The 23,081-nt window shown below is 38.3% G+C and overlaps 1 protein-coding gene across 1 annotated transcript in view; it reads right to left on the minus strand.

Moving 5' to 3' along the window:
- Positions 1-1,079: 1,079 nt before the first annotated feature.
- LOC123813408 (complement receptor type 2-like) overlaps positions 1,080-23,081 on the minus strand; it is a 54,578-nt gene continuing 32,576 nt past the window's right edge. Inside the window, 20 exon segments of the mRNA XM_045830403.1 lie at positions 1,080-1,119; positions 3,996-4,104; positions 9,505-9,580; positions 10,272-10,295; positions 10,940-11,072; positions 11,075-11,130; positions 12,734-12,919; positions 13,898-13,927; positions 13,930-14,289; positions 14,785-14,890; positions 15,218-15,309; positions 15,375-15,560; positions 15,943-16,350; positions 17,238-17,314; positions 17,604-17,694; positions 17,776-17,952; positions 19,933-20,341; positions 20,804-20,885; positions 21,119-21,218; positions 21,304-21,564. Of these exon segments, the coding sequence (XP_045686359.1) occupies positions 4,011-4,104; positions 9,505-9,580; positions 10,272-10,295; positions 10,940-11,072; positions 11,075-11,130; positions 12,734-12,919; positions 13,898-13,927; positions 13,930-14,289; positions 14,785-14,890; positions 15,218-15,309; positions 15,375-15,560; positions 15,943-16,350; positions 17,238-17,314; positions 17,604-17,694; positions 17,776-17,952; positions 19,933-20,341; positions 20,804-20,885; positions 21,119-21,218; positions 21,304-21,564 (2,948 nt within the window). The 3' untranslated portion in view covers positions 1,080-1,119; positions 3,996-4,010.

The following is a 23,081-nucleotide window of genomic DNA, read 5'->3' on the forward strand; positions in this document are numbered from 1 at the left end:
TGATTTGAGTATTTAATTCCTATTTTGGGTGAAACCAGCTGCATCCATGATCTTTTCTGTTATGTGATACAATAAAATTCCATTTTGGTCCAAACCAGTGAGAGATAGATTTTTGTCACTTGCAGATGAATGGGTATTAGCTTGAGCAGGTTTGGTGGTGGAAAAGAGCCAGTGATGATAGAGGGTATAACTTATGGAGCAATGTCCTGGAAGAAACAGGAGGGGATGAGAGAGAACAATATAATCTGTAAAAAGTGGTTGGTGGAAATGATGAGTGGCTATAGGTAAGCTTGGAGGTAGAGGGAGAGAAAGAAGGGGCTAGAGAAAGGTGTTGGCTAGAGAAATATAAGAGAAAGTCTTGAGGATGGAGGGCACTGGGTTTGTGGGTTGAGAGTCTGGCTAAAATGACTAATTGGTAGGATTCAGAATTCATAAGTGTCAAATCAGAAACTCTGAAAACTCTAAGACTATGTCCGTTATTCAAGAATTTGTATGACAAAAAATCATATAAGGTAAGTATTTTTTAAAGATAAAATTTATTTGAATAACTAATGTACATATTATTAAGTGACATTTTATAAGCAACCAGAGCTTCTGACAAAACTAGAGAGGAAATATATAAAGACTGAGCTGTACACAAGAACCTAAGAATTAAAATTACATTCCCACAATTAAAAACATATTTTTGAATTAGTAAATGATTATGGAAACAAAAGGTATACAGTATGAGAAAAACCAAGCAAAAATAAAAGAAAAAATGTTTAGCCATATCTGACAAAAAGCTACTATTAAAATAAAATCAGACTTCTCTATAAAGTTATGTCCCAGGTGGCCATAGAAAATGCTTCATACTTTGCCTAAATACTGAAAACCACACCATAATCAAAAGTATATGGTAACAGTAAGCGTGCTAATTACAAAAGAAGAGTCTACATAGAAGGACAGTTCATTTTAGTGCCTCCCTTGAAACAGTGACACTTTCAGAGCTACGTAATTGATTACAGCCACAGCCTGGCTCCAGCACATCACAGGTGAGGCTTTAAAAACACCTTGAAGAGCAGGTGGCAGTGAAACCGGGCCTCCATCTCTATCATCAAGCAGACTTTGTTCTCCTTGAGACTAAATACAAATAGAAAGAAGTAGCTTATGAAATCATTTTGCTGACGTTGAGTTCATACAAATACACTTGATGATATTTGAATGATTTTTTTCTAACCCATGTTCAGTTGTATTCTAAGCAAGAAGGTACACTGAAATGAATAATTTGTGTTTAGGTGGCAGCATAAATAGTAGTGGTGCAAATCAAAGTTTAGATAATAGGAGTATTAACATTCTCTGTATATACAAATTATAAGTGCTGTAATGAATAAAGCATCAAGCCTAGTAGGTAATATCATTATATTAAGAAGTCCTTCTTAAGATAACATGATATGGAACAAGTAACAATTAAATTTTATATTAATAAATATGCATAAAAGTCAGGGAGAGACTGAAGCAGTAGTCTCATTCTCATTCATTCACATATTCATTCAACAAATATTTGTGTTATATATAGCTTTACTTTGGATCTCCGCAAGTTTGGATTTAGATATCACTCTGGCATGGCCTCCCCTGTTCCTCTTTGCTTTTTCTGTGACTCATCAGTAGCAACTTTTTCTGTATCTTGTTCACGGTATGTATTCTCACACTATGATATGTATGTGTCTGTTTTTTTTTTTCCTGAAATTAGTTCCCAAGAGGGCAGAGGTAGGATCCTTTATGTCACATATTATGCAAAAGAAAGCAGTTTCAAGTCAGATTTGAGCTTGAATTCTACCTTTGCCAAACATTGACTCCAGACCATGGACAAGACAAATATTTAGCCCTAGTTTTCTCATCTCGGATATTATCTGCTCACCTCGTTATTATCTTGGGACAATACTCAAGTTTCAGTGTTGCACTCAGCACTAAATAAGATAAAGCATGAGAGATTCTAAACATAATAACTGCATACAATAAACCTTCAACTATTCACTCCCATTTTGTCCTGGAAACCTTAGAGGGACCCTTGCTGTTGCCTGCCAATGTAGGGTGGCTACTTAATGCCTTCACCTTGCTCCTTAAATCCCTGTCATCTCCTTTTCCAATCTTCTTCTGAGCTGATCATTTTACTTATTAGTCAGTGGGAAAACAGAATCATCAGAAGAGAACTTCCACACATGCGTTCACCATCACACCTCCCCATTTGTACTCATTTGTACCCCACCTGCCTTCATTTGTACCCATATGTTCAACTTTTCCTCCTGTTCTTAAGGCCATGCTCCTATCTGAGGTCTACACCACCCTGCTTGTGCCCTAGATGCTGTTCCTTCTAGCTGACCCAGACATTGCTCCAGCAATTCTACCTTTTCTTTCCTGCCATCATTTCCCCACTTTCTCTAACATCATTCTCATCAGCACATAGGAATGGCAGCATAGCTGCCATTTCTCCATTCTTAAAAATATTTCTCTTGGTTTCTTTCTTATTCTTGCCATCACTCTACTTATCTGCTCTTCCTCACAGAAAAACTCCTTGAAAGAGTTGTCTTAATTGATGTCTCCAATTTTTCTCCTTTCATTTTCTCTTAAGCTCACTTCAGTCAAGGTCTTGCTTCCTTCCTCTCCACCAAAACAGTTCTTGTCAAGTTTACCAACAAGTGTTGTGCTGCTAAACGCAATGGGCAGTTTCACTACCCATTTTCTTGATCTATCAGCAGTGTTTGACAGGGTTCCCTCCTTGCAATTCGTTCTTCCTGTGACTTCTAGATGACCACACTCAGGTGGTTTCCTCTTGTATCAATGATTCTTCTTTGCTACTTTGGTGGTTCCTTCTTAATCCATGACTCCTAATGTTGGAGGATCCAAGGCTCAGCCCTTGGACCTTTTCTCTTCCCTAGACTCTTTCTCACCTTTGGGGATCTTAGTTGATCTTGTTCTTATGTAAATCCATACACTGTCAGGGCCCAAATTTACATTTTGAGTATGAACCTATTTGTACATCCAGCTGCCTTCCTGGCACTTCTACTTGGATGTCTATTTGATATTTCATACTTAACATCTTCAAAGTGGAACTCCTGGTTTATCTTGCAAATCCTGCTTTCAAATTCGCTGGCATTTTAATTGATGGCAATTCTATATTTCCACTTTCTCAGGCCAAAATACACTTGTATTATTATTGATTCCTCCTTTTCTTTCATGTTCTGATGCAAACTGGCAACAAATCCTACTGTCACTATCCTGAAAGTGCATGCAGAACTTGACCTCTTCTCACCAGCTTGGTGGTAGCCACTCACTGCCTGCATTATTGTGGTAGAATCCTCACTGATTTTCCATATTGTGCCCTGGGCTTCCCACACTCTGTTCTTACACAGAAGTTATAATTGCTCCTCCACTTAACACATCTAGTGGTTCCCATCTCAGAATAAACACAAACTAATTGAATGACCTAGCATACTCTACTTGAGCCATCATCCTCACAATCCTCCCCTTACTCTCTGATTTAATCTCTACCACCTTCACTCATCTTTAGTTGATAGTAAGCCATACTGGCCACAGCCTGCAAACAACACCCTTATGTTACTGATCTTAGTTCATGAAAAATTCTTCCCCACATGGCTGGCTCTTTACTTTTCTCTAGTTTTTGCTCAAATACCATTTTCTTAGTGAGAAATTCCCTTCCAATTTACCCTGCCTTCACTATTCTTTTTTTCCTGCTTTATTACTTTTCATAATACTTATCTCATTAATTCTATTCTTAATATTTTGTTATTTATTTAAATATTTGTTGAATGCATGAATCAGTTAAAAAAAAGCAGGGACATTAGTTGGCAATTTGCAGGTAAATGAACAATTTCCATGCATGATTTAAAATACTGTGCAATGTAACCATATATATTTTGTAATATGCTTGTTGGTAAATATAAAAAGGAAAATTTTGACACAGAAATGCATAAAAACATTTCAGTTTCATTAGATACCTGTTTATCTTCTGGTTAGCTTGCTGAGTTGTGTAGATCAATAGAATATACTTCCCATATTTTCAAATAAAGATCTCCTTCTCTAGGGTTTGTATTTGTATAACAATTGCTAAGTGGATGAAGAAAGAAAAAATACAATTTTTACTCATTAGCTATGATTGCTATAAAGATATAACTGTTATTTTCTTTCCATACTTCCCAACACATGGTAAATACCTTTTTTTCATGGTAAATACTTTTAATAGGTCATTCCATTTTATTGTCTGATGAAATAATCACTACAATCCCTAATTTTTGTAAAGGCCCATATAATATAAATAATTTGCTAGACTGCTAAGTGTCCAAATCAAAAGTTGGCATTAGGCCGCTCTACCTCAGATCTAGAATACTAAATGACTAATAACTGTATTCCCCAGTTTGAAAAAAAATCAGGAAAAAGCTTTTATTTTAAGATGTGATTACATGTTTACCTATTTGGGACACAATCTTCCAATTTAACATAAAAGGAATTTTTTAACTTAATGTTTAATTCAAAATTCTTATATGGACATATAGCAGTAAAAGCTTTAAATGATTTTTAAGGGGATATTTTTTACTTTTCGTCTTTGAAAGCTCACACACTTTCCTGTGTTTCTAAAACCACTTTGCTGATATTAACAGAAGCCAAGAAAATGTGATTATACTACCATATAGAACTCAAAAATAAAGTATTACAAAATTATTGGGAAAGGTAAATTGTTTCTAAGGTACTTATAGCATGTCACTACATATTTAAGAAGCCAGCTAATAAAAGCTCTATTAAGAATATCATAAAATAATAATTTTTCAGTTATCATGATATTTAGATTTTATTAAAATATCTTACACAATAGAAGAAATAGCATGGTCTTTTCTTCAAATATTAGATGGGTTTTAAAATATTTAATTTTGTCATTTTTAAGTGGTTAGTCATCTCATTTACAAAAAAATAGTTAATGTAGTTCAAATGTCTATGCCAACTATCAGAAAATAAATTGTAGTTTGTTAGAAACTAGAAACAAAACATAAGAGTGACACCAAACAATTTAGTGTAACATATATTTGGTTCATATCAATATAGATACTTATATATAGTATTGCTATAATCATGTTAATAAACTTAATAATAATCAAGTGGAACAATTTAAATTACTTGAGTTTGTAGGCATTCCAAAAATTCATAAATTTTCCTGTACATATAATGTTCTGAGAGCAAAGGTGGGAACATGAAAGAAAGATATAGAAGCCACATTTTCTGTTTATTTAAGTTTATAACTACTCTTGGCTAAAATTATTTTCTAACTTCTTGCAAGGAAAACCATGCAAATGACATCCCATTTTTTGAGACCCTTTTCTCTCTGCATATCTGTGACACTACTCTCACTCCTAGCTTTCTTCCCACCTCTGACTGTTCCTTCCTCTCCTGCCCTTTAAGCATTATAGTCCTTCTGAGATTGGTTTTATCCCTGTTTTTAACTTTGATGTTCTTTTTGGTCCCAAAGCTTCAACGTTGAGTTAAATGTCATCTACCCAAGTCTAGGAACCTCTCTTGAGTGGTCAGAACTGAACTCTTCAACTTTCCCCACAAACCTGTCCCTCTTCTTTCTTGGTCCAACACTAGGACCACCCAGTGACCTCCTCTTGACTCATTCTCTGTGCCCCCTTCTCCTTACATTCAACAGGATACACAGTTCTGGGGATCTTGTAGTCTTAACAGTGAAGATTCCTCTTACATCTGTTCCATCCTCTTGATCCCAGCCACTGCTGCTTTGGTTGATGCCCCATTCATGTCCCTTCTTTTGAAAATGCAAATCTGAACATATTTCTTCCTTGCTTAAATTCATGTAGGATAAACCCCAACTCCCTGTTACAGCCTGCAGGCTTTTGGTGATCTAGCTCCTGACCACCTTTCTAGATTCCCAAATTGCCTGTTAAATGCAGATCAGTTCCAAGGGTTATTAAAAGCATATTTTGAGAAAAAAAGAGTTGTGCAGTCAAATTAGTTTGGAAAACTCCAGTTTAAAAAACATTAATTGGCTTCTTTATTACAGGACTTTATTCTCATGGTGATTGTGAAATCCATGAGAAAAATGTAGTATGCAGTATTTTTCCATCTTATTTGGTCATAGACTGCCCTTTCTCCTGAAGTCATTCACAGCACCATCCTCCAGTAAACACAGCTGTCTCAAGTACATCCCAACTGTAGACCCTTGCTGGACCTGTCCTGCTAGGGCCCTCCCAGGCTTAGAATAAACTACTCAGGTTCATCGATGCCATCACTGCATAGTTTCAATGTAGTCCCTTCTTGTTGGATATCTAGACTAGACATACAACTGTGAACAATGTAATCAGATGGCACTGGCTCAGCTGGTATTTTAAAGAAATTTTGCTGGAGTTCATGGGTGACATATTTGGTGTGACATGAATTGGTCATCCCCCACTAGAATTTGAGACTTGGCAAGACTTCATCTGACTATATTCCCTAACACTGTCATGTACAAAGACTCAAGAACTTATGCACACAGAAAATTCTGAGGCTGATACATAATAGTGACATTTGCTAATAATGTATCATTTGCACATACCAGAATATTCTGTAATTTCCACAAAATTTATGTGCCGGGGGGACTTTTATTCCATTGCCCCCACCTAAACCTATACTACCATTACCTTCAAACACATTCACAGACACTATTTCTCAGTCACATCAAATTCCTTATGTAATTCTCATGGTATATGATGGAATGACAAGTTTCTGGGTCTTCACTCAAACTGTTCCTTTCACCTGTAATACTTTTCTCTTCTTGTCTACACTCACTTGAATATCACCTGAAACTTCTCTTGCAATATGGGGCACTTTCTGATAAAAATTTTCAAACATTGACCATGTGTTTTGTGTCCACACCAAATATCACATGAAACACTATGGCAACAATATAGATTCAAATGTACAAAAAATTAATAAGTTAAAAATAAAATGTAAAACTATGTCTAATTTCTGGATAATAACACATAACATAACAAACCATAGAAACCTAGTAATATACTTAAATAGTCATGAATACTACAACTTAGTGAAACATTACTTGAACAGAAGACAGGTGTAGTATGTTTTTGAATGGGAAGACATTACAGAAAAGATGCCAATTTCTCACAAATTAATCTATAGGCTTACTTGTGATCACAACATATCTGGTTTTAGAAAATGAAAAATGATATAAATGTCACCTGAAAGAACAAACACATGATAATGGAAAGGGAAATCCTAAAAAATTATAGTGGGGGTGTTCCTGCCCTACCAGATGGTATAGTCGTAAAAAGCAGTGTTAGTTAAACACAAAAGATTTCTGGTGGACATATTGAAAGATCAATAAACCAGGAAATAAGAGTTCAGAAACACAACATATCCAGCTATATTAACTATTTGATATTTGATCACATTAGAACAAACTTTCTGTCCAGTCATTTAGCAATTTTTATTAAAAATCTTAAAACTTCATATACTTATCCTTAGTAATTATACAAATCTATGCTGAGGAAATAAGTAGATGTGAAACAAAGTTTATTCAAAAGCACTCCTCATATTTTTGTTATCAAAGTACATGTGGAAGAAAATTAAAATTTCCACAATATAGAAATCCTTATAAAATAACAGTATTCTATTAAGTAACTAAAAAGAAACATAACTTCAAGACACAAAAAATATGTTCATTAGGTGTGGAAAACAGTATTGAATTTCCATAAAAAATTAACAACAGAACTGCCTTTTGACCCAGTGATTCCACTGGTGAGAATATACCCCAAGGATCACGAAACACCAGTTCAAAAGAAGTTATGCTCCCCTATGTTTGTAGCAGCACTGTTTACAATAGCCAAGATTTGGGAACAGCCTGAGTGCCTATTAGTAAATGAGGGGATTAAAAACTTGTGCTACACAATGGAATACTATGTAGAAGAAAAAAAGAAGGAATCTCTACCTTTTGCAACATCATGGATGGAAATAGAGACTATTATGGTAAGTGAAATAAGCCAGTTGGTGAAAGACAAATACCATATAATCTCACTTATAAGAGGAATCTAGTGAACAAAGTAAACTAGTGAACAAAATAGAACCAGAGTCATAAAATCATGGAATAGACTGGTAGCTGTCAGAGGGGAGATGCTGAGACTGTTTGAAAGACAGTGAAGGTCAAAGAATATATATGAAGGACCCATGGACATGGATGATTGTGTGGGGAAAGACTATGGAAGTGGGGGGCAAGTTGGGAGGAGAGAAGCCAAGGGGGGTAAAATTGGGACAACTATAACAGTATAAACAATAAATAAATTAGAAAATTGGGGCAGGAGACTATAATACCAAATTTTTAGTTTAAAAAAGAAAAAGAAAAAGAATATAAGAAAAATATCAGGTAGGAATATTTCAAAATATCTGCAGTTGTTATTGCTGGGATTTTTTCTTTATATCTTCTATATATTTTATAAATCAATATCTGAATAAACATTATGCAAATAAAATAAGTATTAAATATCTTTTAAGATCTTACAGATAAGGGCTTCCTGTATATAGTATATGTGATGTGGACCCTGAGAAAGAAAATACCTACTAAGAAGGGCTCCTGGTGGCTAACTGGGCCAAAGTCTTTTTTAAAAAGGGCACATTAACCATTTCTACACAGGGGCATCTCACTCAAACTGTACTTCAGGGAGAAGCCTGAGCTGAACTATCTGCCTCTGCAATGAACTGCCTCCAACACTGTGTTTTTGCCAAAGTGCAGCCTTTATAAAAAGTTCCTAGAATCCCATATCAACCTATAGGACTAAGGCTTCTTCCATCAAATCAGAGCTGCACAGCTATAATCAACATCTTCACTGACCAATCAGAACAGTTCATTTCCGATCAATCAGGACAGTGCCTTTTTGACCAATTATACTGGGAGAATTTGGAGTCCTCAGATACATGAGGGTGGACCAATCATGGACCAAGAGCAGGGAATTGTGCCTATGTAAGGCTCCCTATACATAAGCTCCTTTTTAGCTCAAGTAGTGTACTCTCCCTTTTCCCGGAGGACTGAATTTCCTCATCTGAGCTAAATCACCGAAGATGTCTCACCAGAGCAGAGCAAACCAGCACAGGCCATAGCAGAGCAGACCAACAAGGAGCATGGCAGAACTATCTAGCCAGGGAGGGGCCTGGGCCCAGAGCCTCCTGGCCCCAGGGCTGTCTCACAGCCATGCTTTTTTCATTACCTTGCTGTATTACAATTGAGCTGTTTTGCACTGAATCAAGTTTCCTTCTTTACTGCACTCCAGATTAGGGATTCCTGTTGGTGTTGAACTTGAATTGGTGTCAATGACTATTGGTTAACTTACAAAATACCATATTCCTGTTATCTCATTTTAAATTATTTTAATATAACTTATGTTTCTGTGTTTAGTTTCAAGCAAGAAATGAAAACCTTTTCTGCTTTGGTTAAGCATGCATTGAACTTACTGTTTTCCGTGTTTCAATATCAAACATAAGGTGACACTAACCAGGCAGATAAGAACCACAAAACCTGCAGAAAAACCTAGAAAACAAAACAGCAAGTATCAAATGCCAGAAAAATTTGACCTATATAGTTTTGAAGTGATTATGGAGACTATTCCTAGTGGTAGGGATTATGGCATGTTACTTTTTTACTTCTCTTTTCTGAGCCACATAAATATAGAATTCCTAAATAATCATACTTGGCCTTACGGTTTTTCTAGTTTAATACATTCCACATTTAATCTAAAGTGCCAAGCACTTGACCCCAGGGTTCCAGTCAAGTTCTGTTGGGCTTCTCTGTTCCTTCCCATTTTACTAGTAATGTTCTTGTCACCGGGGTAAAGTTAGGAGCTGGGGACATTAGGATCCTATAACTTTGCATGACAACATTTTTAATTCTCAGTTGTGAAATATATTTTTCTATTGTAGAATAAGTCAGCCTCTTCTGATAGTGCCAGATCATGCAAAAGACCAAGAGTAAATATACACCAAACTTTCAACTTAAAAACTGGGAATAGCTGGCTGTTCAAATTATTTATTCAACTCTATCCAAAAGTGACAGTTTTCATTGTGAAGGGCACATTAAAATTTCCTTAAGACACCAAACAAGATAATTTCTTATGAGTTAAAGAAGGAAAATTATAACACTCAGGCAGAATGTAAGACCTCAAATTTTATATAAAATTTTTAAAAGTCATTAAAATGTTCATTAATTATTTAAGAAAACTTACCACAAAGAAGAGGAGCAAGTGAGCCTAAGGAAAATCCAAAATCATGAACATATTAGTCTAGCTGCATGAATCAGGGTAGCCCAAGGTCCCATGGCACTCTCCCAAACTTAGGGTTTCTCTAAGTTAACATTCCTCTCTCTAAGTCTACTTAAAAGGATGAATTGGAACCTTAGTTTTATCCACTCTTCCATCATTTCTTATATTGCAACTCATTGAACTTGTTGAGTTTTCACATTTTTAATTAAGTAAGTTGGGGTAGTTCACTAACTAAAAAAACAATATAGTCAGGGATTTCTCAGGTTGGAATGCAATTATTAACTGCTGTGACTGGTTTGTTAACATATTTTTTGAGGTCCCTGTCAAATTGGTAAGCCCTTATAAATCAAGATTCAGCAACAAGGGAAGTCTTAGCAGTAGCCCCTTACAAAATGTAAGGTCGTGAGTTTTGTACCTTTTAAGTAAGTGTTCCTCTTTCTTTCTTTACTTCCCTCATCCTCAGAAAGCTTTGCTTTTTCTAGAATACACAACCAACTAAAAATTTGTCTGTTAGTGTACCACTGGTTACAGGCCCAGTTCAACTTAAAACCCAGGCGCCCCTAACATTGAGGGGTATCCCTCAGTCACCTCCCTCCAGTGAGACAAGTGCCAGCAAAGTCCCTTGTACTTACCTTGTGATCTGCAAACATCCAGGGGAGGGTTCCCTCCATGATCCTCCTGGCATTGGCTCTGGGGACTGCCTTCCAGGGTATACCCTTCTTCACACTCCAAAGTAACAATTGCACCATACTGATACTTTTTTTCCCAGACTCCAGCCCCTTCTGCATTCCATTCATATACTCTGGGAAGCTACAGTTTACCTCTGAAATCAAAGGAATCTAATTTAGCAATGAAGTAGATTCCGCCCCTAATGAAAAGTTTTACAGAACCAACTTAGTTCATCTCAGTAAGTAAAGTCTGACTGAAAAACAAAATGATAACGTAGGTAGAGTCTTTCAGTGTCAGCCATCTATCTCAATAACCTCTACGTAATTTAAACCAGGATTACTTTCCTTCCTTGTGTTTTAGTTTCTAAACTAATAGCTGTTTAATTTTAATGACTTGTCAGGGAAATTGTGAGGGCTAAATGGGTAGGAATTCTGAATTACTGTTTTATCACTGTCGACTCTTACTCTCCAATTCATACATGCACATGCTTCCTCCTTTTTTCTTTCATCTCTTCAGTGTAGGGGTCAATACTGTGAGATTTTTGGATTTGAATCCTGATACTAGACCTTCCTAATGTGTGACTTTGGAAAAGTTACAAATTTCTTCATTCTACTGAGATTTCATCTCTAATATAGGAATAAAAATGGTACCAATGAGAACTTCATATGGTTCTCAAAAAGATTAAATGACAATGCATTCAAAATGCTGTGTACAGTATCAGACACACAGGAAAAAGTGCTCAACAAATATTACATATAAGGAGAGATCCCAAAATTATAATTATCTTTTGGAGGGTGGGCCCCTTGTAGTACAGGCTTCCCCTACTATGTGAGTGTTCCAGGAACCCACCTGTATCAGTGTACCAGCTAACGTTGTTGTGAGAGGCTATGTTCAGCCTCTGAATTTTTTTGACTCTTTCAACACATTTGGCCATTTCATGATGGGTGATTTACGGGTGTACCTGCCCACACAGCACTGAGTAGTCAGCAGTTTTTGACCAAAAATGGCATGCCCCCATACCTCACCCTCCCTATTCACCTGATTTCACCTCAAGTGACTGTTTTTTGTTTCCCCGGCTGAAAAAAGTCCTCAAAGGGAAACATTCTACCAACATGAAAGAGGTGAAACAAAAGAACAAAAGAAGCAATAAAAGGCACCCAAACTGATGAGTTCAAAAACTGTTTTGAGTAGTGGAAAAAATATCTCCATAGGTGTACTGCATCAAATAGAGAGTGCTTTGAAGGTGACTGAAGTTTAAATAAGGAAAATAAATACACAATTTTTAAATAAATAAGCTCTAAGTTTTTGGGTCCCCCCTCATTTTATCTCACTTCTCATTTTTATATGCCTAATGAAATGACATTCTGAAACTTTTATAAAACTATGTACCTGTAATCCCACCATCACTCCAAGGAAATACACTGAAAAAAGTCATTGTACTTTTTCATTAGTGTTTTGTCAGATGCATACTTACCATAATTGTTATCACAGTGTAATACACTTTGGTTGTTTAATTTATATAAACATTTCAACTTTCTATATTTAAAGGACTACATAATTGATCCCTCACCAGATAAACTACACACCCAGTCATTTTTCTTATTTTGTGGTATTTAGAGTAATTAATATATTAATCTAATTAAATGTATTTAATTAAATGATCTAATTAAGGCATTTATTTGATGATTTTAAGTAGAAAGTTCCTAATTGAATAGGTCTATTCAGAACAAATTTAGAATATTAAATAGATAATGCACCTTTACAAAAAGGGGCAGGGTGACTCCAGGTTCCCTCATGTGTGCAATAAAGGCGTGCACCTCCCACCAGCAGGTAGCCTTCGTCACAGCTGTACAGGACTGACATTCCATCAGAAAATCGAGCTGTATCTCCACCAGTGTGATTCCCATTGGGGATCTTAAATGGAGGTTGACATCCTATGAGGGCTTAGACGCCAATAAAAAGGGTCTTTAGTTTAGTGCAGAGGAACGCATAGCCAACACTTTCTGTGAGTGATGGCCATACAGAAAGAGGGCAGGCAACAAGCCAACTAATTGGTATCTAGTCATATCCCTTCCACCCAAACCAAGCAGCACTGGACAGAGATTTGCACTGTCTATGTATGTTGTACACGATCTGAAGAAAAATGTCAAAAGTAAGATAATGAAACACCTATGGCTTCAGCCCACAATTGTAATCTACCAACCAATAGTAGTCTTCGCTTTTCCCTTTAGATACCACAAAGAAGAGAGAACCTGTCCTTCTAAAAATGACAGCCAAAGGCCAATTCAAGCAACTGCTGCCTGGCAGGGGAGCAGAGGGAACCCTTAATAAATCAGAGGTTCTACATTTATCTTGGGCTGTAAACATGTGTTTCACTTAAAATGAGAATATTATGTTGGCCAAAGAGAACCGTTCTTGTGACTTAAATTTAGTTCTTGGGTCACTAATTGCCACCCTCTATTGTACATGGTCACCTAGTCACCGACAGAAATAAAACAGACAAATGATAACTACAATTACAAGAGGGAGAATTCAAAGAGTCCAAAGGCCAGCTTCACTCCTCAGAATATGCAAAGTTCTCTTTCTGGCTGGTCTTACAGCCTTAAATATCCAATTATCAAGCCACACCTTTGACCACCCCCCTCAATGGTAGGTGTGTTCTTATCATTCTAATTTAGTAACAAAATAAATTTTGTAGACAGTATCCACTTGCCAATTAACCATTGTCCTTTCATATATTTAGCTCAATCCACTTAAAAAGGGAAGAAGAAAAAAGAATTGGGTGAGAAGATAAGACAGGTATCATTTAAGCAAGCTTTTACATGCTTTTCTTTAAGTCAAATAGCAAGCAAGTGCAGATTCAAAAATCTTTGTCCTTATTTTGAGCACCATCCTATAGTTAATGTCCTAAAATAACTTACCCATTTTGATACAAGTTGGTACACCTGGACCCATTTGTTATTGGTATGACACCTAATCAGCTCACTGCCATTCATGATGAAGGTGGGGTTGCAGGCAACATATACAATGTGATTGTGGGAATATGATGAGTGAGTTTTATTAAGTATGTATCCATGTTTGACTTCTGGGTTAGAGCAATGGGTCACAGGATGAGGTTTTAAGCACTGTGGGGGTGGTCTATTCCAAGATCCATGTCCTTTAGAATCACTTATGCATCGTACAGTTTTCTCTCCCAGAAGAGAGAATCCTTGGTCACATTCATAAGAGATTTCAGTTCCATACAGGAAGTGTTCTGCCATCACACCGATGTGCCTCCCATTGTCAGTCACTGGTGGAGGTGGGCAGTGAATAGCTGCAGAAGAGATTCAGAAAGTTCTGCTTTAGCAAGTACACCAAGGTGAACAGTCATCATTCAGATACAAATGAAGATTTGGAACTGTGTGTATAGCACATAACTGTAATATGATTTAGATTTACAATGTGTTCTTTCAAACAGTTTATAAATATTTTGATTATATAAATAGTATGTATTCATTCTAAAAAATTTAACAATCCAGTAAAGTAATAAGAGTGAAAGAAACACAGCTATATTATCATGAATTAGAAATATATATTCATATGTAATTTAATCCATAGCATATAAATATAATTTAGAAGATGTATGCCAAATACTCAGCTCCTACTTGACAGCTTTGCTTCCCAGTGACACAGTGAAGACCAAACAGTGAAAGATATTTCTTTTCTGAGGTACACTGAGATAGAGCACAAAGACTGTTGAGGTAGTTCCTCAACGGCCTGACACTTGAATGCCTTACTACCCCAGTGACAAATTTAAGTGCTGTCTTACCTTTACAGTGTGGAATCTTTTGGAACCATACCCCATTCTCACCATCTTGACACTTCCGATAAGAATGTCCAGTCAGCTGGTACCAGAGAGAGATTATAATACATTTCTTCTTCTCAATGTCACATCTCTGAAACCTAGCCCCCTCACAACACAAATGCAGAAGCACTCTTAAACATGAATTTTGGTAAAGAGAAATTAAAACACTAGACCCTCCAAGTAAGAAAACTATTAGATTTAGAGTTGTTCACAGCAAAGCCATTTCTAGGTCAAGAAAGAACTAAAAAGTCAGAGATGTTAGTTGGACCTTTGGAACCTCACATTCCCTGTGAGTGTGGCAATGAGTAACCTCTAAAGAGAGTCATCAGGACAAGCTGAGGGTAGGAGTACTGCACAAAACCAAGTGGAGAACCTCTCTGAATGGGCCATCTCATACTCACCCGTCATGACAGGATGTATTAACTGGAATCACAGGGAAATCACCTGGAAGCTCTTGAACATCTTCTCCCACAGGCTGACATGGTGCCTCTAGAGGAAGAAGGTTGGAATTACTTATACATGCCTGGGACCAAAGAGAAAGGCAGCTCTGGAACTGAAAGTCCCTTCACACTGAGGGGCAGAAGGACTCCAATTTCCTGAAGACATACACTGAATGGATTTGTTGCCCACAAGCAAGTAGCCAGGGTCACAGGTGTAGTCTACAGTCATCCCAGAGACAAAGAGGACCCTGTTTCCACCTGTGTGCTGACCATGGAGGAGCCCAGAAGGTGGCTGGCAGTCTGAAAAGAAAACTCCCCACATAAATACCAACAAAAAGGAATTTATGCTCTGGAACATTAAGTGCACAAAATTTGACAATAGACAATCTAAAACATTTAAGCCAAGGATCACAAAACTCTAATTAAATACTAAATGCTTTCTGTACTTTTGAAAGAACTAAGACATCTTTAATCAGGGCCTGTCATTATCTACCCTGAATATCCTCTGGATACAAGAGGTATTTACATGAAGGACATATAAAACACACATGGAACATTCTGTTACAGATGGAAGAAACAGGAGAGCAATTTGTGCCCCATTGACTTTTTCCATGATTCTAGTTTTGGGTGGGAGATAAGAAAATTAAGTAAATGCCTCCTATTTTTCTCTATTTGGTTTTACCTTTTTCACACATGGGTATTTCAGGATCCCAGGTGTTATTGGCTTTGCAACGAATCTGACTGCTGCCCTTCAAAGTAAATCCATCATCACACTTGAATGTCACACTGTCATTGTAGAAATATGGGGCTTCCTTGCCAGATATCTTGTGTCCATTTGCAATGCTGGCATATGAGCACCAAACAGCAGGGAGGGAAAGTTTACACAGAGGAGCAGGGCCACTCCATGTGCCTCTCTCTTCACTGTTGCTTATACAGTGGATGGTGTTTTCTCCAATGAGGCTGAATTCCACTCCTTTCTCAGGCCCAGGGTCACACGTATATGTGACTGTGGTTCCATACAGCATGTCTTCTGAGGAACTGCCTGTGTGTCTCCCATTGTAGATAACAGGGGGCGATGGACAGGTGATTTCTGGATGGATGAGAAGTGACTAAATAAATCTGTTTCAGTATTAGAAACCAAAGAATAGACACAGGCCTGATTATGAAACCACTGTTATCACATTTCCCGGAGGATACAGGTGAATTTTGATGATATAAGTTATGTCAAAGCTCATTAGATGTATAAAATTCAGTTTAAACAGGATTCATAGAAAGGATTTCTGTAATGGAAATCTTTGTTAAAAATGAACATGTACATCAATATCACATAGTGAGGCAGTCAAGAGCAGTAGGAAATTAGTAATTAAAATTTTGGTTTTTAATAAACAATAGGTGTATAAAAGGCACAGGAGTATATAGAGTTAAGTATGTTTGGAGTGCCATCTTTGTGTTGAGGTGATATGATAGTCAAGAATATTTATTGTTGATTGAGCATTTACTTTTTGACAGGCAATATTCTCATTTACAAAGTAGGGATACTACCACTTAATTATAATAACTTTGAAGTCTGCATTCTTGAGCTGACTTTACAGATGAGGGGCTAAAGTTTCAGAGAAGTTATATAAATCACCAAGATCATACAATGCAGTAGGTACAGAATAAGAGATCAGATCCCATACCAATCTCCTTTTTCTCTACTAAACTACGGTGTACCCCAAATTAAGCATGGTGACTCATACACTCACTGCTTTCATCATCTTATACTCCTAAATCACAAAAGAGGAGCAGCAACTGAATACATTTAAATTAAGTGGTTGCTATGCTTTGAAGTAGAGAGGGGTCACAGTGGAGAGACAGCAAAACCTGACAATGGAACAGAGTTTAATATTCTTATTCCCAAAACATAGCCTAAAACAGAAATCTCCCAGGGCATGCATAGGTCTCACATTTAATTTCTCTGTTATATATGCTATTCACCTTTACAAAGATGAATCTCCATAAACCAAGGAATCATGCCTTGACAAAGCTGATAAACACTCTCACCTAACCGGTACCTAGAGGTAGAGTCATGTCATTTTGCCATCTAGTGACCACAAAGCTAAGCAAGAGCTATTTGCGCTATAGCAGACTCACCACATTCAGGACAAGAAGCAATAGGAGCAAAAATGTAGCCAGCATCAGCTCCATCAGCCATTGCCATAGTTCCCACACATGGAAAAATAACACAATCAGCATTTCCATGAACACATGACAGAGACAGGTCTTTGCAGAAAACTCTTACACAGAGCTTGCAGTGTGCACTGAATAGCCAGCCCTAGTTCAGGTGAGCCAGCACTCACTCACCCTTCATCGCAAGAAGAATTAACATCTGGTCTAATAAATTGAGCCTGGGGTTTTCTATAGAGATGTTTTCCTATAGGTTCACACTCTGCCACTAAGGAAAAAGAGAGTAGGATGAGAAATCAACTCAAGGTAATCTCAGAATCATAAAACACAAGCATGTAAAGCCTGGCACCTTTGCATTTGGGGGCAGTGAGTGTCCACACCCCCACAGAGATACAAAGTATGGATTCTTCTCCCACCAGCACATAGCCAGGGTCACATCTATATTTTATAGATGTTCCAGGTTTGAAGAGGATTCTGTGTCTATCTTCCTTGTGCCCGTTGAGGATTTTAGGAGGAGCTTGGCACTCTAGGGGGAAGGAAGAAAAATTTTCATACATAAACAACAGCAACAAGAGGAAATAACCAAAGAAATTTACATTAATGCTATAATTTCCCTCTGGCAGCAGTTGTATGATACAGAAGGTATGTTGCAGCCCGGTTTGGGATAATTTTAGATCAGTGGTTCTGATCTTTTCCTCTTTTCTGCTCTTAGGCTGCTGCAGATTTTGTTCAATTCTCACTCAGTGCTTTACCTTCTCTCTTGTCTCTTCCTTTCTTAAGGAATCACTGTTGCATCCAGCAAACTCAAGAATGAATATTGGAGACTTTCAGGGTACCAAAGATGTTACTTTATTGGCCAAGTTTAACCTGCGCAGGGGCGAACTCTCCAAACGTGCCAGAGGCACACGGCTATTAGGAGCCACAACTGAGAGCCGCGCCCAGCGCTTACAACTACGTCCTTATATATGGGCAGGTAAGCAAGCGTTATACAGAAGCAGACGTGGCAGTTAGTAATTCGCTTACAAAGACCGCACACGGGAATTTCAAACCAAGCATTCTTTCATAAGGCGGGGAAGCTGTTTGTTCATTAACCTAGTAATCTGGCTCCAGCCAGCTAGCCTTCTATCTTCTTACTAAAAAAAAAACTACAAAGCACTGCTTATCTAGCCTTCCCTGGGGGGAGAGCGTCTGCTAGATACAGGGAGCTCTGCTTACTGTACTCTGTCTCTTTTATCATTTCTTATTTTAGCTACAATGTAGTTCTCGCCTATTAAGGTTAAACTTAGTTCTTAATTTCCTTGTTCCCAACAATCACCTTGTATGCTTTCATGATAGATTCTAATGTTTCCACGGGGTGGGGGCTTTGCTGACTTCCCTTCTAAGACACCAGTGTTAGGATAAACAAGCATTTTTATTCCCTAAAGAAATGAGCAACTTAGTGTTCCCTAATGTTATTTTCCCTAGGATACTTCTGTTGGGAACCGCCCTGACTGGTATCAGAGGCTGAAACCCCCGCCTAGCTAAGGCTAAGGGAACGCCCTTGGAACCGTAAGCCGGCAAGGAGACAAAAGCTTGTCTTCCTGGCAGGAATGCTGCTTCTGCTGCTTTATTCATGACTGAACCCCCCAAAAGCTTGGTCGGTTAGCCAAAGACGGGTAAGATTCCCCACGGGGGAACGACCTAAGCCAGGCATGATCACTTTGGGAGGCCCCCCAAAAGAAGGACTTGGGGGGCTGCAGCAAAAGGGGGTGATGGACCCTCACTCCTCGGCTTTGACAAAGTCTGAGTTCTCAGCGTCTGGAAGAAAATCTCCTTATCTCTCGGTTCCCTTAGTTCCCTTGCTCCACCTAAGCCTGAAACAATGACATGGTGGTACAGCTTGGTACTGAGAAGTGCGGATTTCCCAGGGTGATCAGGTCTAAGAAAGAACATGTAAATTACTGTGAAACCTCCTTTGTTTAGAATGCTCTCAGTTGAATGAGAAGGGTCTTAGGAGGAAGTTAGTTTGTTCCTCAGTCTTACAGCTCTTTGACCCCCAACTCAATAGACCGGCAGAGTTCTTTGTTTTCTATGGTTCCTTACTTCCCCCTAATGAGTACTGTACTTTACCTGAATTATTATGCAAAATGAGCCCAATAAAAGCAGGTATGGACTGTAAATCGGCGCGCTCCCCACTAGGAGGCGTGGCCATTTCGTCCCTACTTCCCCACAGAAACTAGTCTGTCTCTGTGCATGTGTTGTTTTTTCTCGCGTGTTTTGTTGAGCCATCCGCCGTTCCGTGGTCACTGCTGGCCGGTGACCCACGCGCAACATACTTCCACAAAATGAACCAACACTGGGGCAGTGTTAAAAAAAAGCCTTCTACATAATTCATAAACACTGTAGTATTTAGTAAAGTTGAGGGGACTAGAAACTAGAAAAGGCCATGCCTAAGTCCACAACCCATTCCTTTAATTGTTTGAAGGGATCAGTCAGTAGCACCTTTTGCTGGTATTGGAACACTCACCCTTTTCACAGACTGGTGGGGATGGCTCCCAGATGCCTTGGCCATTACATCGTATTTCCTTCCTACCTTTCAAGGTGAAGCCAAATGAGCAAGCAAATACCACAGTGTTGTTATATGAATATTGATCTTTCTGCCCAGACAGTATTTGGCCACTAAGGATCTGGGGAGGTGGACACTGAATCCCAGAAATAGAAAGTTTGCAGCATGGGGCAGGGCCACTCCAGGTCCCAGTCTGCTGACTATCATTGGTACAACGGATCGTGCTCTCCCCAGTCAGGATGAAGTCCACTCCTTCCTCTGGTCCCGGGTCACAGGTGTAAGTGACTGTGCTCCCATATGGAATGTTCATTGAAGGGTTGCCTGTATGTCTTCCATTGAGAATAGAAGGAGGTGGTGGGCAAAGAATTTCACGAGAAATTACATGTAGAAATCACAAGATTGTAGTTGAACTGCAAACAAATTCACAAACTTGATGCCAGTCTCACCTCCTATGTTCCCAGACCTAGGACACTTGAGTTTCAATAAACAATCAAGGCAGCTGTAAGAATATAATTTTAAAAATATGATCTATTCCAGGATTTCTTCTGGTCCTTTGATTTCTTTTACTGTGTATATTATCTCTTTTATGTGCATGGCCCAGCTTACAAATCTACGTAGATTTCAGAGAAAGAAAAGCGTAGGAACCCTGCCTTACTTGAATAAACAGAGAATAAGGAGTAATGAGAATAATTGAATGCTTCAGCTATAACCCTCAGAGAAGTCTAGGAGAGATACTTGCTCTCTAACAAAAAGCTTTTTGTCAGAAGAATTCAGTGTCCTCCTGAGCCTCAGACAAGGAACTAATTGCAGAGCACAGTTTGTATAACCTACCTTTACACACTGGTATCCTGGTCCATAAAGCACTCTGTCCAACAATTACACACTGACTAGAAGTTGGGCCTTCTAATCTATACCTGAAGACAGAGGGTGGTCATTCAGAATTAGTAGGCAGCCATTGATATGGGTCAATAACGTCTACTTAAAGTCCCAGGTAAGTTTATTTGATTTGTGTGCATCAACTCTTGTTAGCATTGTCTGTCACAACCTTGCCCCCAGCTCTCCGTAGATCCTCACAGAGGAGCCTTCACAGATCACCATGCACAGAGAAGCCCAAACGGTTAAGTCTCATAGACCCTCCAGACACCACCCTTCATTACAGGAAAAGCTCACAGTTACGTCAACCTGAGGATTCGGAGGCTCCTTTATCTTCCCGTTAAGTAATGGTCTTGGAGGTGCACACTGTGCCTCTGTGGAAACACGCCAAAGATGCACAAGGCATGGCACACAACAGAATAGCCTAATTTCTGAAAATTGATTGTAAAATTAGGGTACCTTCACATTTTGGAATGACAGCACTCCAGTCTCCTGAAGACAAACAATGAATGGTTTTTTCTCCAACAAGCAAGTAACCTGGTTCACAGTGGTAATTCACAGACAATCCAGGGACAAAGGGGCCAACATTGTTTCCTGGCTTTGCACTGCAATCGAATACAAGGCTTCCTTTTCCCCTGATAGTGAATATACATGTTCTGTGTTTTGTGGAAGACCTATAGTATATGAAGTAGCAGTTGTTGTCATGAAGATATATGAGAACTGACAGTAAAAGAAATATGTAATCACTTAAATCTTAATTATAAGTTATATATAAATAACAATAGCTAACATTATCTGACACTCATCATAAGCAATGCACTCTGTTAAGTTGAGGTAGGAACTACTATTACCCCTACCTTCCAGGCAAGGATAATAAAGATTAGAGATGAAGCATGTTTTCCAGGGTTTTAAAGCTAGTGAGTATGAACACAGGTCTTACTTGTGCAAATCCCATGGTCTTACATGATATACTATGCTGCCTCTTTCAGGGTTATTTAATGAGCAATTCATTTTAGATAAATGAATTGATAAATAATGCCAGCACCTTTATTTCAAGCATGCATTACTACTAGGGATTTAAGCCTGGAAGCACAAAGAGGAAATGTATGCTACCACTTTCCATTACTTCCTCGTTTCTTACTGTTTACTGTCTCATGTAAAATAGATGAGGACCTCACTTAAGACAAAAAAGAAAAGTGTGAGTCAGGAGCCAAAGTTTTCACAGGATGAGGAAAGGTAAACTTGAGATCAGTATGAGGAAGGAGAGGGTTGTACATCCAGGAGGTATGGGCTTCCAAGGAGCACTGATTCTGTGGTGAGATAAGTAATGGCCTGAAAGTTGTCTTGAATGATGAGTTATATATGGGGTGTGAGAGAATACAACCTCAATGAGTACGTAACAGTGGGGAATTACAGCAGTGGTTGAAAAAAACCATACTAATCAAGTAGCATTTATAGAATAGGCTGTATTTAAGACTCATAGAAAAGTTACGTATTAAAAATTTCCTTATGGGTCTTTTGTAGACATCAGCAGTTGCAGTTCCTGCCTGACCTAGGTATGTCCCTGACCACAAGAACTGGACAACTGTCAGCAATTTATATCAGAACCAGCAGAAATGTAGCCTGCACATCCTGCTCCTGAACATCTGCCGTAAAACTGTGGATAGAGCAATACAACTACATGATGACACACACAGGAGAAAACATTGAAAGCACCAGAGAGCAGAGCTCAGAAACTTCATGTTGCCAGAAATTCCTTTGTCTCCCTCTTTCCATGGTTCCCCTGAATGATCTAGCCAGGATGCCTGAGATGCTAAGATGGAATTGGAGGCATGAGCCTGCCATCTTCTCAGACTGTAGACTCCTGAATAAACCCCTTTCCTTCTCAACTAGAACCTGCTTCATGAGGTTGGCTTTTGTGGTAGTGGCAGCCAGACCTGTGCGTTACTTTCCCACTTTGAAGTAATGTTGAATGAATGGCAATCTAGTTGGTTCATGGTGGTTATGAGAGATTGCATACTGTTCTACAGAAGGATATAGGCTCAATATACTGAAATAGCTAAAACAAATCCAAGCACATAGAAGTGGGGATGGAAGGTTTATAAGAAAGGGATAAAAAGAAATATACTAGCTTTATAGTATATATAGTTCTGGGTACTGAATTTTCTGGTATATAGATTAAGAATTGTGCAACTAAAACTATCAATGGAACAGCTGAATGGGTTCAGGATTTTGAG

The sequence above is a fragment of the Phyllostomus hastatus genome, unplaced genomic scaffold (assembly GCF_019186645.2).
Source record: "Phyllostomus hastatus isolate PE091 unplaced genomic scaffold, TTU_PhHast_1.1 phas_contig_1518, whole genome shotgun sequence".
Classification (NCBI taxonomy): Eukaryota; Metazoa; Chordata; class Mammalia; order Chiroptera; family Phyllostomidae; genus Phyllostomus; species Phyllostomus hastatus.